General features: G+C 39.1%; 1 protein-coding gene across 1 annotated transcript; it reads right to left on the bottom strand.

The window, feature by feature from the left end:
- Positions 1 to 946: 946 nt before the first annotated feature.
- On the bottom strand, positions 947 to 18,730 carry SOD1 (superoxide dismutase 1). The gene is made up of 5 exons (XM_036743394.1): positions 18,463 to 18,730; positions 5,502 to 5,595; positions 3,559 to 3,628; positions 2,491 to 2,608; positions 947 to 1,280 (listed from the first exon to the last, which is right to left on the bottom strand). The coding sequence occupies exons 1-5, from the start codon at positions 18,532 to 18,534 to the stop codon at positions 1,173 to 1,175; spliced, it is 462 nt and encodes a 153-aa protein (XP_036599289.1). The 5' UTR covers positions 18,535 to 18,730; the 3' UTR covers positions 947 to 1,172.

Here is an 18,730-nt window from a genome sequence, read left to right as displayed (position 1 = left end):
TTTTTAGGAAAAGAAAGTATCTAGTATGACATTTTGCTAGTATATCTCTGCCAAGGTATTCTAACATGATTTATGTTAATTTATGTTTTTCTAAATTTTATGGTCACTATTATTTGCATTTCATTCAAAACTCTGACTTGAATACATTTCATTTTAAAAGTTGCATAATGTAAACAGGATTAAGAGATAAGGGATAAGGACCACTTTTGGGGGGAGAGAGAAAAAATACCTAAGCATGCATAAAGGCTAAAAAACCCAGAAATAACACTCCACTTCAGTGTTTTGAATTTAGTTAAACAACTAACTTGAAGGGGTGGGGTTCTGCAGCATTTTATCTTATGGAAAGAGCTTGGAATCAGAACGTGCCAATCTCAGTTTTTATTATATACTAAAAGTTACTGGGCTCACTGGGCATACTCTAAGGCATGACTGTGGAAGAAAGGAAAAAAAATGCTAACTTGGCAGGTAAGTTTCTTACTCTTAGCCAATATGGTTTTAAGACTTAGATTTTGGCTTAACCCAATTGTAAATAAATGGAGAAAAAGTAGAAATTTTGCCACCTGTGTTTAAAAGCTGTTTGTTTCATGCTAGAACACCACATTATCTTGTCTTAAGCCATGGCAGGAGGATATACTCTTTGTCCAAGAAAACTATCTTTTTATTGGACCTAAACATGGTCCATTATGAGCCAGCTGCTAGAAACAGGTTTCTCAGGGTTTTTTTTAAAAAGGAAATTAGTTATAAACAATACACATATCCCTGTCTTGACTCGTTAAATTTGCCACACAAAAGATACTTGATATCAACTTTCCCAAGGCCTAATAAGGGAGCTAAACTCTACTCTGAACTATTCCAGCACAGCTCACTTTTAAGAAATATTTGCCTGTCTAATCTTTGAGACCAGCCTTAAGTTTAAGTTTAAACAAAATTATGCCAGACAACTAAGTTTAATTCCCAGAAACAATATTCCACAGTCACTGCTGTATTTTAATCATAGGTTGTATGAAATTTTATACAAATATGCACTGGGGATATTTGAACAAAGCAATTAAAGTTTCACACAAGCTTTGACTTAGGATTAGTGTTTAATGGTCTTGCCAAGTATGTTTCTACATGTAATCATCCACATCTTTGTGTTCCTAGGAACCTGAGCTATATCCTAGGAAAATGATTTACTTAGCAATCCCAATTATGCCACAAGCTAGGCGAGGTCCAGCATTTCCAGTCTTTTCACTCTCTGCATTTCCCCCTTTGCCCAAGTCATCAGGTTTCTCGTGGACCTAGGTTAAAAAAAAAAAAAGGCATTGTAAGAAAATTAAACTGTGTCCTAAGTGGCTACTACACACGTTATCTTTTTCTCCCTAATCCCTGAGAGGTAAGACCCTCATGTACATAGGTCAAGGGGCATGTCAAGTGAACCTTTAGTGATTAATGAACACAAATATATATATGGTAACTTTTTTTAGGAAAACAAGCCTGTAACATTTAACAGGATTTATGTTATAGGCTGTGTTGTGGTATACCTAAATAAGATTCTGTCCTAGGCAGTTTACTATTATAATAAAGGAAATTAAGCTAAAAATCTAGAGCATATTGATCCTAGACTTCCATAATACCAAAGAAATTATAATGATTTTCTAATACTGTTTGCACTATATATCAAATACAAATTGAGGGAACAAGTCAAATTGGGCTCAAATTCTATCAAAATGTTGAGACAGCATAGCAGAACAGTGTCCAGAGATATCCCCCAAACTATCTGAAAGAATATTTTTATTCATTCTGATTTCTTACATTTAACTATATCAATATGGATTTTTTTTGCATTCTTAGATCTAGAAGTGAAATGGAGTAGTACCTCCCCCTATTTTGAGCAATGTGGCAACCAATGCAGTCAAAAGACTTGTTAAAAAAAAAAGTGGGAGAGGGGAGGGAAGAAATTGATTATTGGCAGATTAAAGGGCAAAATTTGATTATTTGGGTATTTAACTATGGCATTAAGATATAACAGATCCCCAAAGTTTCAAAATGGCTTGGTATTTTAATTCAGATCCAGGACAGTCAGTTCTCTTTTCTATACCTACCCCCACCCTCACGACCCAACATTTAATTTTCTAAGACTAACAATTTACCTCTGATATTGAATGGGGAAGAATTAGCATTTAACCTCTATAGCACAGTGACCAGGGTCATTGTTTTTGTTCCCTTTCACTGTGAACATTGATTTTAGCATAATTTTAATTGCTGAATTTATAAAGCCAAGTTAAAACATGGGTCTCAGTCTCATTACTAAGAATCTTTAAGAGTTGGGGTGGCTGGTCTTGTGTATGAAGGAACTCCCTCTAATAATGCAGGTCAGCACCTTTTAGTTTCACAGAGCTGCTTACAGCACTCAAAGGTTAAATATGACATACCCAGGACCACAAGGCCTATATGTATTAGGAAAGGTGCACATGTGCACACACAAACCCTTGATATTTTAACACTTACCACCATAGTACGACCAATGACAGACATTGGTCCTGAAAGTTGAATTACACGATCAGTAATAGACACTGTTGCCACACCATCTTTGCCAGCAGTCACATTGCCAAGGTCTCCAACATGCCTATGGATCACAAACAAGCAATCTTGAGTTCCAACCAAATGTTTCCAAGTTTAAAGTCAGACCCTGTCTGCCAGGATGAAATTACTTCTTGTATTTGGTCAAATAAGCATTGATCAAACAAGGGTAATTAGCCAGATATAGGAGTTAAAAGCTGAAAAAAAAGTAATATTGGAAAAAAATCTTCAACTAATCTAGTCAAACTTTACTTTAAAAAGACAAAGTAACATTAGGTGGAAGGTTTTTCTTTTTGGGGGGGAGGGAAAAGAGAAGGGGAAATGTGAAAGTGATTATAGATTCTTCCCAATAACCAAGAGAAGGAACTATTGATCATAGTTTAGTTTATCCTATGAATAAGTAGTGAATTATTAAGGTTCTTACCCTGATACATCAAGTCAGTCCTTATATGACTGAATCTTGTGACTATTTTCCTTTTAAACCATCTACTTTTCCTAAGATTCCCAGGAAAAATTGGAAATTTTATCCAGTTCGAATGGTATTAAGTAGTTTCATCAATTAGGCCTTGATGTTCACAGATTTCCTCCCTCCCCCATGCTTTAAAAATGGTGGTTGGTTTATTCTAATGTCTGACAATACTATATATTCATGTCATTTCCTCTGTTTCATTTGACATTGTGTTCTGTATTAAATAAACATGATAAAAACAAAGCCCTCTTAATTTGTGCTCCCATTTGTGAACGTTTTAGTGACCCCAACACTACACTGAAAATGGGGGAGAAATGATGCATTTGTAATGCTGTGCTAGGTGGAAGGCCAGGAGGTGGAAAGAACACTCTCAGAACTCCTATCCTGTAGCGCTAAGTGGAAATTCACCATTACGTTAGTTCGACAAAGGCAGATAGATTCTAGAAACAAGACCTTTGGAGGCCTGAATCCAACTCTATTTTACAAATCAAGAGATCTCAATAAACCTGACAGGTTTTCTCACTTACCTTTCATCATCATCTGGTCCACCATGTTTTTTGGAATGAGGATTAAAGTGAGCACCTGCACTGGTACATCCTGTTAGTAAAAAGAAACTATAATCAAGACTTCAAAACCAATTACTACTTCTATAAAGATCTAATCACACAAACTGTTCATAAGCAAAGTTACTGAAATAGAATTATCCAAAATATTGTGTAATAGTTACCCACCAAAATGCAGAATTCCTTTTTAAGTTCAAGTTCACACATCACTTTTATCAAGGAAGAAAAATCCATATAGTTTTTCTTTTTGAAAACTTTCAACTTTCTTGCCAAATTCCTTTTAAGTATTTTTCAACACTTGATAGTTAAATGATCCAAAAAAGGTAGATATTAGTCACTATTTCAAAGAAGTAAAATTTGTTTCTAATCTTGTTATCCATTCAAATGAAAGCACCGTTATAACTCATTAAAAATCATTTGAACACATGACTATCTTTAACGAAACCATATTGTGAAGACCTCTTATCTCAAGATTCAACATTGTCTCACAACTCCATTTGGTTTAATTCTTCCCTATTAAATACACCATGGATTGTATGATCTTTCTTAACCCAACTTATTTATTGGGCTTTTTCCCCCTAGACTAACATAACTTGAAATGGCAAACCACTCCAGAATTTTTGCCAAGAAAACCCCAAATGGGGGTCACAAAGATTTGGACACAACTGAAATGATTCCTCAACAACTATAGCTTGAGTAATAGCTTGGTATATAAAGTAGAATTATTAAATCCCTTCTATCACTTAACTTTAGGCCAAGTATTTTTACCTTACTGGGCTTCAACTTTTTCATGTAAGATAAGGAACTTCTAACATGAAATCAAAGTACCAAGAAGGCAAATGGTTCTTATACTTTTCCAAATAATGAGCTAATTTAGAGGACAGTTGACCAGACTTTTCCCATAAACATCAAATTTGACAGCAGGAAGAACTGTGCCACTGAGGTAAGAAGGGAAACACCATCTCCTTATGTTCAGGAGTTTCTAGCAGCTGTTAGGCCTAAGACACCTGTAACTGCTACCACTTTAACTACAACTTCTCTGACTAAGGCTCTTCCATTAACTTTGGACATGGTCTATATATAACATGTAGACCACTAGGCAGCGCTGTGTAACCTCCCTTTGGGGAAGCTAAAACTTCAACCAAGAAGTAACTGATAAGCCAGAATGGTTTAAGGAAAGGTATTTTTTTCAATGGATTAACTTGGCTTGCAAATGGATACTCCTTTTCCTATTCAAATTGTCAAACATTTAAAAGTACAATAAATACAGCAGTCAAGTGAACAGAGAAACAAAATACGTAGAACAATTTAACACTGATCTCTGATCATACTGAGCTAATTTTGTGACGATGAAGTTCCATAATGAAGTTAAAAGAAGATATCTTTACTAGGAGGTATAAGTTCTCTAGATAAAGTTTTGTGGTTTTAAGTTCTTTATTCAATTACCCTTCATCCAATTCCAAACTAGAAGCCAACTCATTCTAAAGCAATAGTGGAATAATTTGTTTTAGACAGATTGAGGACGTTTCTGTCTACTAAGCATATTATGAAAGGAATAAAAGGCACACATGAGAAACTGAGGAAAGTGACACAGAAAATCGCTCTGATACCCCTCTCCACTTTCCTTCATTGAATGCTGCTTACAGATGAATAGCCAGCCGTGGTGCTAAGAAAGATAAAAAATGTTTTCAGACAACCAAATCATCAGAGCTGCTATGCTTTATATATATATAAGGTTGGCTTTTTTGACCTTCCATTCTCATCAACCAAGTAAGACCAATTTTAATATTTATTTAAATTTTATTTTACCTATGTAAGTGTCCACTGCAAGACAAAACAGGGACAGTGCTACACTTGCATTCCTCTGACAGTGGCCCAACAAACTGCACATAAATTTAAAAACGTACCTTGAGTGTTATCACCAAATTCATGGACATGGAATCCATGATCTCCTTCAGCTAATCCTGTAATGCTTCCCTTGATTTCCACAGGCTCCCCAGCCTTTATTCAAAGAAAGATTTGATTAGTTTGAAATAACTGAATTAACAAGTCATCTGAAAGATTCCTTTGTTCAACACCATACTGACAGAATGTTTATTGATTAACCAGCTATTTTAATTTTCTAACAGTGATTCTGCTACAGGGTACCCACGGTACTGATAAGGAACCAGTAAATTTTTGTTGTCAGGTATGAAGTATCTCTTAAGTCAACTAGACTATGGTCAGTGAGGAGCCATTTTGGTTTTTTGTATTAAAGCGATATAGGTGAACTAGTTTTAGGAAGGTTAAAACTTACAGGATTAGTGGAGGGAAAAGGCAAAACATTGAGTTTGATGTCAAGAGCTCTGAATTCACTTCAGAAAGGACTCAAGTTTAATTTTCAATAAAATAGAGGTACTGAATAAGATGACTTCAGGTGGCTTCCAGTCCCAATATCTTATACACTCTGCATATAAAAGTCTGAAAATCCAAACAAAATGCTTGACATATAATTTAGACTAAAATACTAGTTTTTATAAAAGTCAGGCTTGTGAGGGGAAAGGCACATCATTTCAGAAGTTTCTGGCAGCCCTTCCTGTAGCATTACTAAGCCTTGGTGGCTATGATAGAGGGCCTATTCACCTCCAACCTCTCACCAAGAGTCTCTTCCTTTGAGATTCATTCCCAATGTTTCTATCCTGTCAAGGTCTTTTTTGGAGTCTGACTTTGTCATCTAGTGTAATGTCTCCAAAGTGCAGGTCTTGGCGACACCTCAAACACACCGTTCTTCTGAATTACTCTTGAAGACTCCACGACCCTTTTAGGCTTCCAGATTTACAACCTCAGTGTCATTGTCTTTTATTCACTATACAGAATCAGTAAGTTGACTTTACTCTACAACATCCCATCTTTCCCTATTCTACACCTCTCCCATGGACTATTACAATATTCTTCTAATTGGTCTTCCTACCTGCAGTCTCCACTCCACTCCAATTTATCCTCCACAGAGCTGACAAAGTGAATTTGCTAAAGCAAAGATTTGGACTGTCAGTTCCCTGATTCAACAAACTATGGTGGTTATCTGAATCTACAAATATGCCTTCCCCCCTCTTTCTTAGACCACCTAGACACTGGCCAGACTGCTTGATGGGTTCACAACAACTTGAATGAGGTGTGAGGCACTAAACTTATTCCTTCCAGTGAGGTGGAAAACCATCATGCCTTACCATTTGCCCTGCCAGAACTTCACAACTCCAGCAATTGCACCTGACCTACTAACATAGCTAAAGGACCCTGAGCCCTGCCATTCACACCATCACTATAGCCTTTAGGATTGTTTGGGTTTTGTTGGCTCAGAGTGAGTGCAAATAGTAATTGTTTCTGTTCTGGCCAGAAATCCTGAGGGTCTTCCCCTCCCAAATTGATTTTTTTTAAGTAGGTAAAAAGAGGCCATTTTTTGCCTCACTTCTCACCTAGCCTTAATCACTGAATGGGTGTTTCCTCAGACAATCTGAGACCTGGGATAGATCTTAGCTTAAAAAGGTCAAGGTCCTCCCGTTGAACCAGGGCCACCTTTAGTTGTCCTGATCTATATCTTGCCATTGGTGTGACTTTGCACAGCCCTCCTTCACTTAAATCCAGTTCATTTGCAAGTCAGGACATCACTTTTCCTGATGTCATAGGTCCACTTCGAGAATTAAGGACAAACAACAATAGCCTTGGGACTTCTGGGCCTAGTCATCAATCCTGTAACTGAATTCCTATGCTGTTTCCCCCCCAGTTAAAGTGAGCACCCTGAGAGGTAGAGATTGCCTCAATTTTTCTATTTGTATTCCTAGCATTTAGAAGATAGTAAGCATTTAATAAGAGGGGCATCTAAGTGGTGCAGTGGATAGAGGGCTGGGCCTGGGGTCTGAAAGATTCATCTTCCTAAGTTCACATCTGGCCTCAGATACTTACTAGCTGTGCAACTTAGCCCTGTTTGGCTCACTTCCTCATCTGCAAAATAAGCTGGAAAAGAAAATGGCAAACCACTCCAGCATCTTTGCCAAAAAAATCTCAAATGGGGTCGTGCACAGTCAGACACAATTGAAAACAACTGAACAAAAGCACTTAATAGCTTTTCATTCGTATATGATTTATAACACGTTACTATTACAGCAGTACATGTATATAACGTAAAAATAAACTTTAAGAAATATACAACATTTTTAAAAAGCGTAGAAAGTTTGGATAAACCACATCTATAATGTTAGCTATGCCTCCAAGTCCAAGCTTTGGGTTACCTACAGAAGAATGACATCTATAATGTCCTATACCCAAGTCACTGATAAAAATATAAAACAACACAGGGCCAAACACAGATACCTTGGGCAGTGCACTGAAGAAGTCCTTCCAAGATGACACCAAACAATTATTAGTTACTATTCTGAAATTTGCCATTCAACAAATTCCCATGTACTGTACCTTTGTCTCTAGTCCACAAAAATGACATTTTCATGTCCAATGCTTTTACTAAAATCTAAGCAAACTAGGGCCAAGACAGATACCTCCAAGGAAACTAGGGGAGAGATACAGTCAGGGAAATAGTCAGGAGGCCTTAGGCATGACAGAGTGGGAGGAGGAAGTTCATGAAGATCTTACCAAGAGGCTGATGCCAGGACTTAGCACATGATTACACCAAGCTCTCAACATGACCAGTTCAACAGGTGGGGTCCCAGAGTGGGACTCCTAGATCCAGTATCACTCCACGTATTCAGGCAGGTCAATGATGCTTAAGAGTGACAGACAGGGCAAAGTCTCACTCAAGTGGGTGTGATCAGTTTCCCTCTCTTTCTCTGCTTGTGACTTAACATCTAGGAAGTCTGAAGTTGCTACCCTGGAAAATTCTAGACATAGAAGATCAGATATGGGAACCGCTTTCTTTAAAAAAGGCAGAAGGGAGTAGAGTATTTGAAAAAACAGCACAGCTTGTGGGGGAAAGGCAATAGCCTGAATCAATTTATGCCAGCATCCTTCTAAATAAAATTTTAGTCTCCCAATAGTTTTAAATGAGATGCTACCCATCTTCTCACAAATCTGCTCTCCTATATTCTGTGTGGGTTATGGGTCACTTCCCTTTAAGATTCCCATAATTTCCATATAATAAATTCCTCCAGTGACAACTGGATCCAGAATATAATTTCTCCTTGTTGGTCCTACTACATGTTTTGAAGGATGAGATTAGCATTAAGTCAAAAATTATCAGCAGTTTTGCTCTGGGTAGAGACAAAACTCTAGCAGATGTCCAGGTAATTACAGTTATACTTACGTGTAACAGGGTTGTGATCTATTTCCCAAATTCCTTATATTTCTATCCAGGCTGTTTAAAAGTTGAACAATAGTTATCACTTAACATTTGTTTTCACTCATTCTCCGTGATTCCGGTTCTTAAGCTTTCCTCTCTGCAATATATCTTCTAAAGTACAATACTACTCTGCCTCTTGACCTAACCTATTCATGTTGAATAACAGTATACACTTTCAAAGCGTTATTCCAGTAATGTGATAGATTGCTTTCAAATGTTACCTATAACTTGTGCATTTAACATATACATCTGAGGCCAAGGGTTTTATTGCTGGCTTCTATACTAGATTTTGTCTAAATTTGTGGGTGTGTCTCCTGCTGTTCTGTTTCCTCCATTTTAGCTAATTTATATGTAAGTGACATACATGTAAGTTTTGTCCTTCTCCCTTCCTTTTTGGTTTAAAACCCTCTTGTTTAGATTTGTAAGACTCTTGGCAAATGCATCCTTATTCCGGGTACTCTACCACTTACCAGAAGCCTGTCTTTCCTAATATCTCACACAGAATTCCAGAAATCCAAATCTCAGATACTTCTTAACCAGCCATTCACTTTCCAATCTTCCTCTCTTCTGAAACCACCGACTTCAATAGGCAACAATCATCAAAGCACAACTTATGCTTTATCTTTAATCTTTAACATTCTTGCCCAAGATGTCATAATCTTTAGTAATATTTCCTTGATTCTTTCTGGTATTTGGGGTCAAATTAATGACAAGAAGTAGTTAACAGTCATCAGGTTTGGAAGATTCTATGATGTCTTGGATATACTCCAAGAATATAAAGAACAAACAGCTGCCTCAATACCTCTGAAGGGGAGTCACCAACCATTACTATTCTCTCTCTGACCCTTCCCGGATGATCTCTCACACGAGATCACCCAGACTAAATATCATCATTCCTCAGGGGACAAACAGTATCTCCCTCCTCTTTCAGAAGGACTGTCTGCTTCCCAGCATGAAATGTTAAATTGTCTTTTTTCCTTTTCACTTCTCCATGACATTTCTCTACCCTCTAAACTTTTGACATAAATTAGGATGCTTCAGGTTCCTTTTCTTCTGTTTTCACATGGAAGCCCTTCGGGTTTTTCTTTTTTAATAACTTTATCCCCCTGACAACCCAAACCACAGATTAATCAAGTTATATTAAATTTTATTTTAACTCATGGACATATGCCATGCTGGCAACTATGATACCATAGATAGTTGGAACAAAGCAAAGTTTAGAAAATGGTTCCTTTTATCTAAATACAAAATAGACACTCTGCAGTGCTGGAGCTACTTGACAAAGAGAAGATTCATATAGACAGAGCCATCTATTTTGGGCAGACTCGTCTGCCCTAAGTCCCCAGCTTTGTCAATCAATCAACAAGGATATATCTATAAGCACTTACTGCTTGCCAGACACCACGCTAAGTGCTGAGACACAAAGGATCAGTTAAGGAGCTCATATATCCAAGTCAGGGACACAACATGTAAACTATGTGAAAACAAGACACATACAATGTACATGAGAGGTAATCTCAGATGGAAGGCACTAACACTGGGGGTAACCTGGAAAGGTCTTTTTTAAAATGTTATACATTTTTTAAGTTTTGAGTTCCAAATTCTATTCCTCCGTCCCTCCTCCCTGAGCCAGTAAGCAATCAGATACAGGTTATATATGTGCAATTATTTAAAACATTTCCTTATTAGTCACTGTGTTCAAGAAGATTCAAATAAAAGAAAGAAATGAAAGGAATAAAGTGAAAAATAGCATGTTTCAATCTGTATTCAAACAGTATCAGTTCTTTTTCTGGAGACAGACATGCTTCATAACTAGTCCTTTGGGATTGTGTTGGATCACTGCATCGATGAGAGCAGCTAAGTCATTCACAGTTCTTCATTGAACAACATTGCTGTTACTGTGTACAATGTTCTCCTGGTTTTGTTCACTTTACATCAGTTCATGTAAGTCTTTCCAGGTTTTTCTGAAATCATCCTGCTTGTCATTTCTTATAGCACAATAATATTCCATTACAATCATATACCACAGCTTCTTTAGCCATTCCCCAATTGATGGGCATCCCTTCAATTCTGGAAAGGCCTTTTGAAGAAGGTGCAATTTGAATAGAATCTTGAAGGAAGCCAGGAGAGGGCAGTGAGAGGGGCCTGGATTCCAGGCATGGGGGAAGAGCAGTCAAAAGCCATGAAAGACTACATATTAGTTGCGTGACTTCAAGCTAAATAATCTAACCTCTCAGAGCCTCACCTCTTCATTAGTAAAGTTAGCACTTGTATAACCTAAGATTGATGGATGTGAGATAACTGATATTATCACAACTTACTAAATTGTAACCTTTTCCAGGAAGGCCAGAGCCCTGTAATTTAAAAAACAAACAAAAACTGCAGAGAAGCTTGCATGATTAACTATCAACTGGTGTTAGCATTTAAATTTTAAGTGCATACATTTAAGTACTCTAGCCTGAGATGCCTTACGAAATCCCATGATGAATTAACAAAACTTTGGTCTAGAAGGTAGGGAAGAGGTAGCTGAAATCAAGTCTTCAACTTCTGCCATTTCTTTCTTTTTCCTTTCCCAAGTTGTCTTAGATATGCTGCTTGGGCAAAGGCCATGCCTATCAACAAGAAAGCCCATTTCAATTTCCCATTTGTGACTATGTACTCACCAAACTTGTCTGGAGATGGATTTGATGGCAATGCTTCAAAAGATCTGTGATTTCATTAGCATGGGTACTACCTAGACAAATGCAGATCACAACTCCTCTATAACTTACACGTATCTTTGAGAGGTTTTATGGCCTTAGCTAGCTTGGTCCTTAAACAAAACAGTCATCAGTCCTCACTCAGGCTCCCAGCTTGACGTTCCTCAACTGCCAGATTCTTGTGCTCCCCCAGCACTTCATTGAGAACTAAGGTTATAGCCATACCATAAGGTATTAATGTGCTGCTTTAGTGGAGGATGACAAGATAGCTATTTTGGTTTAGATTTATTAAAAAGGTATTTCCCACACTGCTGAGCCTAAATGTGGATAAGCCTTAAACTTCTTTGTCTTTCTAGCAGAATAGCTCACATTTATGAATTGCTTTTCTCACAGAAAGCCTGTTAAGTTTTTGTCTTATTATATTTTGTTTTAACTGGACTTGTAATTTATTAGTGTAGGTGAGTCTTAGTGAAGAAATTCCATTTATCAAGGCAGATGGGCAAGGGTAAGTGGCTTGCTCTAGATTACACAGCCAGTTTGTCATTATTGGGACTTAACCCTAGCTCTCTATGCACTATGACATATTACTTCTCAGTACAAACATTACACTTTTAAATATTTAATTCATTAAAAGCTCGCTCTGTGCTAGGCACTGGGGATGGAGAGACAAAATGAAACAGAAAGCCATCATAGGCATGTCAATTTAGAAGTGGAATGAACCTTTGAAATTATCTAATCCAAATCTTTCATTTTACAGATGAAAAACTGAGGCACAGAAAGTTTAACCTGCCCAAGGTCACACGTGTAATAAGTGGCAGACTCAGGATTTGAATCTTGGTCCAAACTCCAAATCCAGCATTTTTTCCTCTACACCATACTGCTTCTCCCACTACATGTATGGTTCATTAAAGTTTACTGCAGTTCAGAGAAGTGATTTAATACAGCTGAGAAGTGGCATACAAATGACAATCAGGCCTCAACTCCGAATCATCTAACTTCAACTCTAACACTCTTTCCAATAGATCAAAGTAGTTAAAAGCAAAGCAAGGGTTCCCATCTTTCCTCCTTATTTCAACCCCTCTGCCAGCATATAGCTGCATTATTAGACAAATCAGAGAGTTACTATTTAACAATATTAAGGCTATCAAGGAAATCTTGTGAAAGAATATCGAAGTTTCAGTCTGCGAGATTTTAATTTTCCATAATGATTATGGCATACAATGGCTGCCTTTCAGTCAGTCTACCAATTACAGTTTTGGGGGTAGATGTGTTACTCTTGACACATATGATAAAGTCTTATTAAATAGCCTGCTGAATGACAGGGCACCAGAGTCAGGAAGACCTGGTTTCAAATCCTACCTCCTATACTTATTATCAGTGTGATCTAGCCAAATCATTTAACTTCTCTGTCCCTCAGTTTCTTCAACTCTAAAACGAGGCGAATGAACTTAATGAAGTCCCTTCAAGCCATTCCCCAATCAATGGACATCTTCTGTTTACAATTCTTTCATAAAACAAAAAATACTGCTATAAATATTTTGGTGTATATAGGGACTTCCTTTTTATTAGTCATTATCTCTGGGGTATATGTCAAATAGTGGAATATGGCTCAAAGAGTATGAATATTTTAGCCACTTTGCATAAATCCAAACTGCTTTCCAAAATAGTTGTACAAAGTCGTAGCTTCATCAACAATACACAATGTGCCTACCATTCTACAACTTCTTCAACAATGATTATTCCCATCTTTTGTCATCTTTGATAATTTAATGGGTGTGAGATAAAGCCTTGGAATTGTTTTGACTGGCATTTCTCTTATTAGTCAGAGCATGTAGAGAGTAAAATGTGATTTGCTTAAAAATGGAGCCCATTGTTTTTTCTTTGCATCTACAGTGCCTAGCTCAATAAACACTTACTGAAATTAACTCAAGGGAGGGCATCAAACCTGGGCTTTTTCTATTCTCACAAGGCCTTGAAGATGGGACTCCTCTGTGTTAGTACTACTGTTACAAAAAACAACACTGATAAAACCAACATTCACTAAGTACTTGGAGAAGCATATAATTTCTTTGATTTCTTTCTCTGAGAAGTGAAACTATTCCTCAAAATGAACGTAAAGGCCACTAAAATTTCTAGCAAAGGCTCCAAAAGATCAATTTATGAAGCTATAAAACATATTTTAGAGTTCAACCCATTTGACAGTGCTGCCAATTATACTTTCAATTTCTCTCAAACATAAATTCCCCCTATCTGTTCATATTGACACCACTGTAAATCAGGGTCTCATTAACTCTTCCCTGAACTTTTCTTACTATGTAGCTGCTTCCTCCTCATCCTTCATCCCAATCTACACTGCTACCAAAATAATCTTACTAAATGTACAGTTCTGACCTCATTTTCTTTTCACCCATTTCCAAAAACTTTCAATGGTTTCTTATTACATAATAGGAATAATTACAAGCATTTAAACCTCTACAATCTAATTCTAATCTACATTTCTATCCTTATTTCGAATTATTCCACTTTATACAGGCCAAGTTTTAAATTGTATTACCATCTATTCTCTGTGCATTCATATAGAATGAACACAATCTCATCTCTGCCTTCTCTTCCTCAAGGCTCAGCTCTAGTACAACCTCCTTAGTGAAGATTTCTATCAGCAGCTGTGTAAAAAAAATGCTCCAAATCACTAATCATTAAAGAAATACAAATTAAAGCAAGTCTGAGGTTATATCTTCCATTTAGACTGGAAAAGATGACCAAAAAAATAGAAAATAAAAACTGTCGAATTGGTCCAGCAATAGGTCCATATCCCTCAGGAAGTCAAAGAAGGACGAAAAGGATCCATATGCACAAAAAAATTATAGCAAATCTTTATGTAGTAGCGAAAACTAAGGAGGTGCCTATAAACTGGGGAATGGATAAACAAATTACAGTATAGGAATATAATGGAATTGTATTATGCCATAAGAAACAAAGAAAGGGAGTTTCAGGGAAACCTAAGACCTGAATCAACTGATTCAAGATGAATGAGCAGAACTCACTTTATACAATAGTTTATGATTATATAATAACATAATTTATATAAAAGACAACTTTGAAAGACTTGAGATCTCTGATCAATACAATGACAAACCATGATTCCAGATGAAACATGCTACCTACCTCCTGACAGTGGTGATAGACTCAAGATGCTGAACAAGAGACATATTTTTGGACATGCCCAGTGCAATAATTTGCTTTGACTATGTATATTTGTTATGAGGATTTTCTTTTTCTTGTGTTAACTTGGAGGGGAGATGGAGGCTGAGAGGGAAAAAATGTTAATTTTTAAAAAGTGACAATTTTTCCCCATTAAATTATTATTAGCTTCTCAAAAGCAAGACCTATGTAATTTTTCACCTTTGTATTGCCAGAGACAGTATGAGATCAAATGAAAATTTGATCAGAAGTAAATATAAAATGCTCTTTTGGGCTTTTATAGTTCTTCAAAACATGGCTGCCTCTTCCTACTTTTCCAGTCATCTTATACATATACAGCTTCAATTCAAAAGGTTTTTGTCCACTAGATAATTTTGGCCTTTTCAAGTCTCTGTTCCAAAGAAATACTATAAAAAATAAACATGCCATAGCAGTTTACATAATTTCATTTCAACAAGTAGAATGTAAATTTATCTTCATAACGGAGGAAGCAGGAGCAGTAAATCATAACTAAGAGTGAAATGAAATCAGAGGCCATAAATTCTAGAGAACCAGCAGTGTGTATTCAAAAACATCGGATTTAGAGCCAGAAGACCTGGTTTGAATCTTAGCTTTCCTACTTACTACCTGTGTCACGTATAAATTACAGTAACCTCTTTGGGCTTCATCTGTCAATAATAAGTTCTCATCCATAAAATGAAGGGGTTAGCTAACTGATCTCTAAGCCACCTTCCAGCTTTAAAACCTATGATCCTAGTATGGACTTTACTTCTTACAAATTCCTAACTGGGCAAGTCACAGTCTCTACAACCCCTTAGTTTCCTCACCCATAAGAAGGGACCACATATTACTTTACAAATTTCTGAGGTTTTTCAAATTATTTTTTTTTTTTACATTTTGAGTTCCAAATTCTCTCTGTCCCTCCAGTCCTTCCCCCACCCATTGAGAAGGCAAGCAATATATCAACTATACATGTAAAATCAAGCAAAACATTTCCATATTATTCTGGTTGCCAGAGAGACAGAGAAAATGAAAAACGTATGCTTTAATCTGCACTCAAAGGTCATCAGTTCTGCCTCTAGGGGTTGATAGTATTTTTCATTATTTGTCCTTTGTAATTGTCTTGGCTCATTGCATTGGGTAGAGCAGTCAAATCTTTCCACAGTTGATCATTGTTACAATATTGCTGTTACTACGTACAATGGTCTCTTGGTTCTGCTTACTTCACTTTGCATCAGTTCATCTAAGTCTTCCCAGGTTTTTCTAAAACCATCTCCCTCATCACTTCTTATAGCACAAAAGTATTCCATCATAATCACGTACCATAACTTGTTAAGCCAATTCTCCAAATGATGGGCATCCCCTCAATTTCCAATTTTTTGCCACCATAAAACAAGCTGCTATAAATATTCCTAGGCCTTTTCTTTTTTCTTTGTTCTCTTTGGGATGCAGACCTGGTAGTGTATAGATTTCTTGCGAAGAGAAAACAGGTTAAGAAATGCAGAATGACCATATGGTACTGAAGTGTACAAAAAGCCCAAGGGAAAAAATCTCTGTGATGCTGAAGTACTGGCTTCTTCATACTTCACTGAGGCTTAAGGAGGAAGATGAAGGGCAGAGAGAGAAGTAGAATGGAAAGATGAGACAGATAAAAACCAAGGAAAATTTAGTCCAATGAAAAGGACTCCTTTCAGAAAGTTTATAAATGTTCTGAAACCCCACTCACTTCTTTCTAAACTTTCCCATTTTAATGATAGCACTACCATTCTTCCAGGTGCCCAGTCTTAAAACCCTAGTGTCATTCTTCTCTCCTAAATCCCTTTAGTTACCAACCTGTTACGCCTACTTCTGCAACATGTTTTGCATTCAATTTTCCCACTGCCATGTTCAGGTCCTCATTACCTATCTCCCGAGCTATTAAAATATCCTTTTATTTGGTGTCCCTGGTTCTCCTTCACAATGCCTGCAAATTAACCTTCCTAGCAGCCCGGTCTAACCATCTCACTCCTATCAGTGACCTATAGAATACAATCTACCTACATTCTAGCATTCCAAGCCCTCCGAAATCTTATTCCAATTTTCTATCATAATCTGCTTCATGCACGCTCAGCCAAACTGCACTAAACTCCTGATCTTAACTTACCTTCTCCTGCCTTTGACAGGTTATGCCTGGGGCAGACTCCCTTTCTTCTCAGTCCAATCCTCCAGGAACCCTAGACTCCAACGTCCTATCCACTCCTCTTCTCTCCCCCGATCCTGACTTTCAAACCCCTTCACATGACTTCATACCATTAGTCCTTCTCTAACCAGTATTAGGGTGATCCAAATACATGTTTCAAACGTAGACACCACCCCACTCGAAACCGTAAGATTAAGAGCAGGAACAGTCTCAAAATTGGGCCGAATTCCTGAAGGTTCATTTGGTTAAACTCCCTTAACTCTTCTCCCAGCTCTCACCGCTCTTCAAACGTTATCTGCCCTTATCTGCTCAGCTGGGTTGCGGCGCCCGTGCCCTGGGGGCCAAGAGAGCGGGGGAGGAACACCGGAGCCTAGTAGCTGCTAGACTGCACCAGGGAGGAAGGGCAGGTGGGGCTCGGAAGAGAGAGGGAAGCAGGTGTGGATGCTCAGCCTTGCTCCATCATCACCGAAAAAACAAAGTTCCCAAACTGTCTCTCACGGGGATTAGGAGGAGGAGACTTAAGACTGCTTAAACGAGGAAAAATGGCGAGAACGAGTTTTTCCTCTTCTCAGGAGCAAGCCTCAAAAGGGAGACACTACTTCTTTGCTCGCTTCTTTATTCACCTCCCCAATTCAAATAACTCCAGCGGCTCCCCATCACCTCCAGGTAAAATATAAATTTCTGTGTTTGTTAGCCTTGGAAATCCGGCATAACTCGGTCCCTTCCTACACTGCACTCCCCCACCCCTTCCCCGAATCCTCGATCCAGCGACCGACATCGGGTCTCCTCGCTGCTCCCCACCTCCCGACTCCGGGCGTTTTTCCCTGTCTCCCTCCTTCCGTGAAGCCAAGTCCCCTTTTATTCTCCCCAGATTCGCCCCGCAGGTGTCTCGTTTGTGCAGTGGTTTGCACGAGCTCCCGCGGAGCAGCGACTTTCCCGGGACCTTCTGGGCATCCCCGATGGTGCCAGGCGCTTGGCAGGCGTCTGACAAATGCTAACTAAGCGACTGGCCGCTCCTTACCCCCCGGGGCGAGGGGACCCCTCCCCACGCCTGGCTCTGGCGTGCACCCCAGTCCTCCCCGCCCCCCATGACTCAGCATTTAGGCTCAGCAGCAAGCACCGCTAGCTCGCCCGCGGCTCCCCTGGGGTGCAAAGTCTTGAGGCGCACCCAGCGCGGGCCCGTTGGCCCCACGCCCCGGCACGCCTTCTGCGGCGTGGGGACAGCGAGGTACGGCCAGGATGCCAAGGCATGGCCGGCACTCCGAGGTAGCGGACCTAGAAGGAGGCTCAAAGAAGCAAGAAGCCCGCGGCAGGGGCCCGAAGCGCAGGTGGGGGAGGGGGAGAGGAGGCTGGAGGCGATGGTGGGGGGAGGGGAGGGCCAGAGGCGGGTAAGGAGGGAGCTCCGCCGCTGTCCCCCGGGAGGACGGCAGGACCCATCCGCCCGCCCCTAGTTATGCCCTTGCCTGCTTCTGCTCGAAGTGGATCGTGCCTTGCACGGGGCCGTCGCCCTTCAAAACGCACACCGCCTTCAGCATATCTCACGGGCAAGCGAGCGCGCGGCCCTTCCACGTCCGAGATGGAAGCCGGTAGAGAAGAAATAGACTGCCGGCCGGGGGAAAGCAGGACGACCCAAAGAGCGAGGGGGGGGAATGCTAACCCGCAGGCTACGCAGTAGCTCACTTAAGGGCACGCACTGCCGTCACTCCGCGCCTCCCCGGCTCCGGTCCGGCC

The sequence above is a fragment of the Trichosurus vulpecula genome, chromosome 2, assembly GCF_011100635.1.
Source record: "Trichosurus vulpecula isolate mTriVul1 chromosome 2, mTriVul1.pri, whole genome shotgun sequence".
Classification (NCBI taxonomy): Eukaryota; Metazoa; Chordata; class Mammalia; order Diprotodontia; family Phalangeridae; genus Trichosurus; species Trichosurus vulpecula.
This window is presented reverse-complemented; position numbering and strand designations above follow the sequence as displayed.

Bases quoted from the DNA above. Each gene is read 5' to 3' on its own strand.
- SOD1 (XM_036743394.1), bottom strand. From the start codon at position 18,534: ATGCTGAAGGCGGTGTGCGTTTTGAAGGGCGACGGCCCCGTGCAAGGC. The intron at 5,596-18,462 runs GCAAGGGCATAA...CTTTGAATAAAG, and splicing joins TCCACTTCGAGCAGAAGCAG to GCTGGGGAGCCTGTGGAAAT. The intron at 1,281-2,490 runs GTAAGTGTTAAA...TTTTTAACCTAG, and splicing joins TCATTGGTCGTACTATGGTG to GTCCACGAGAAACCTGATGA.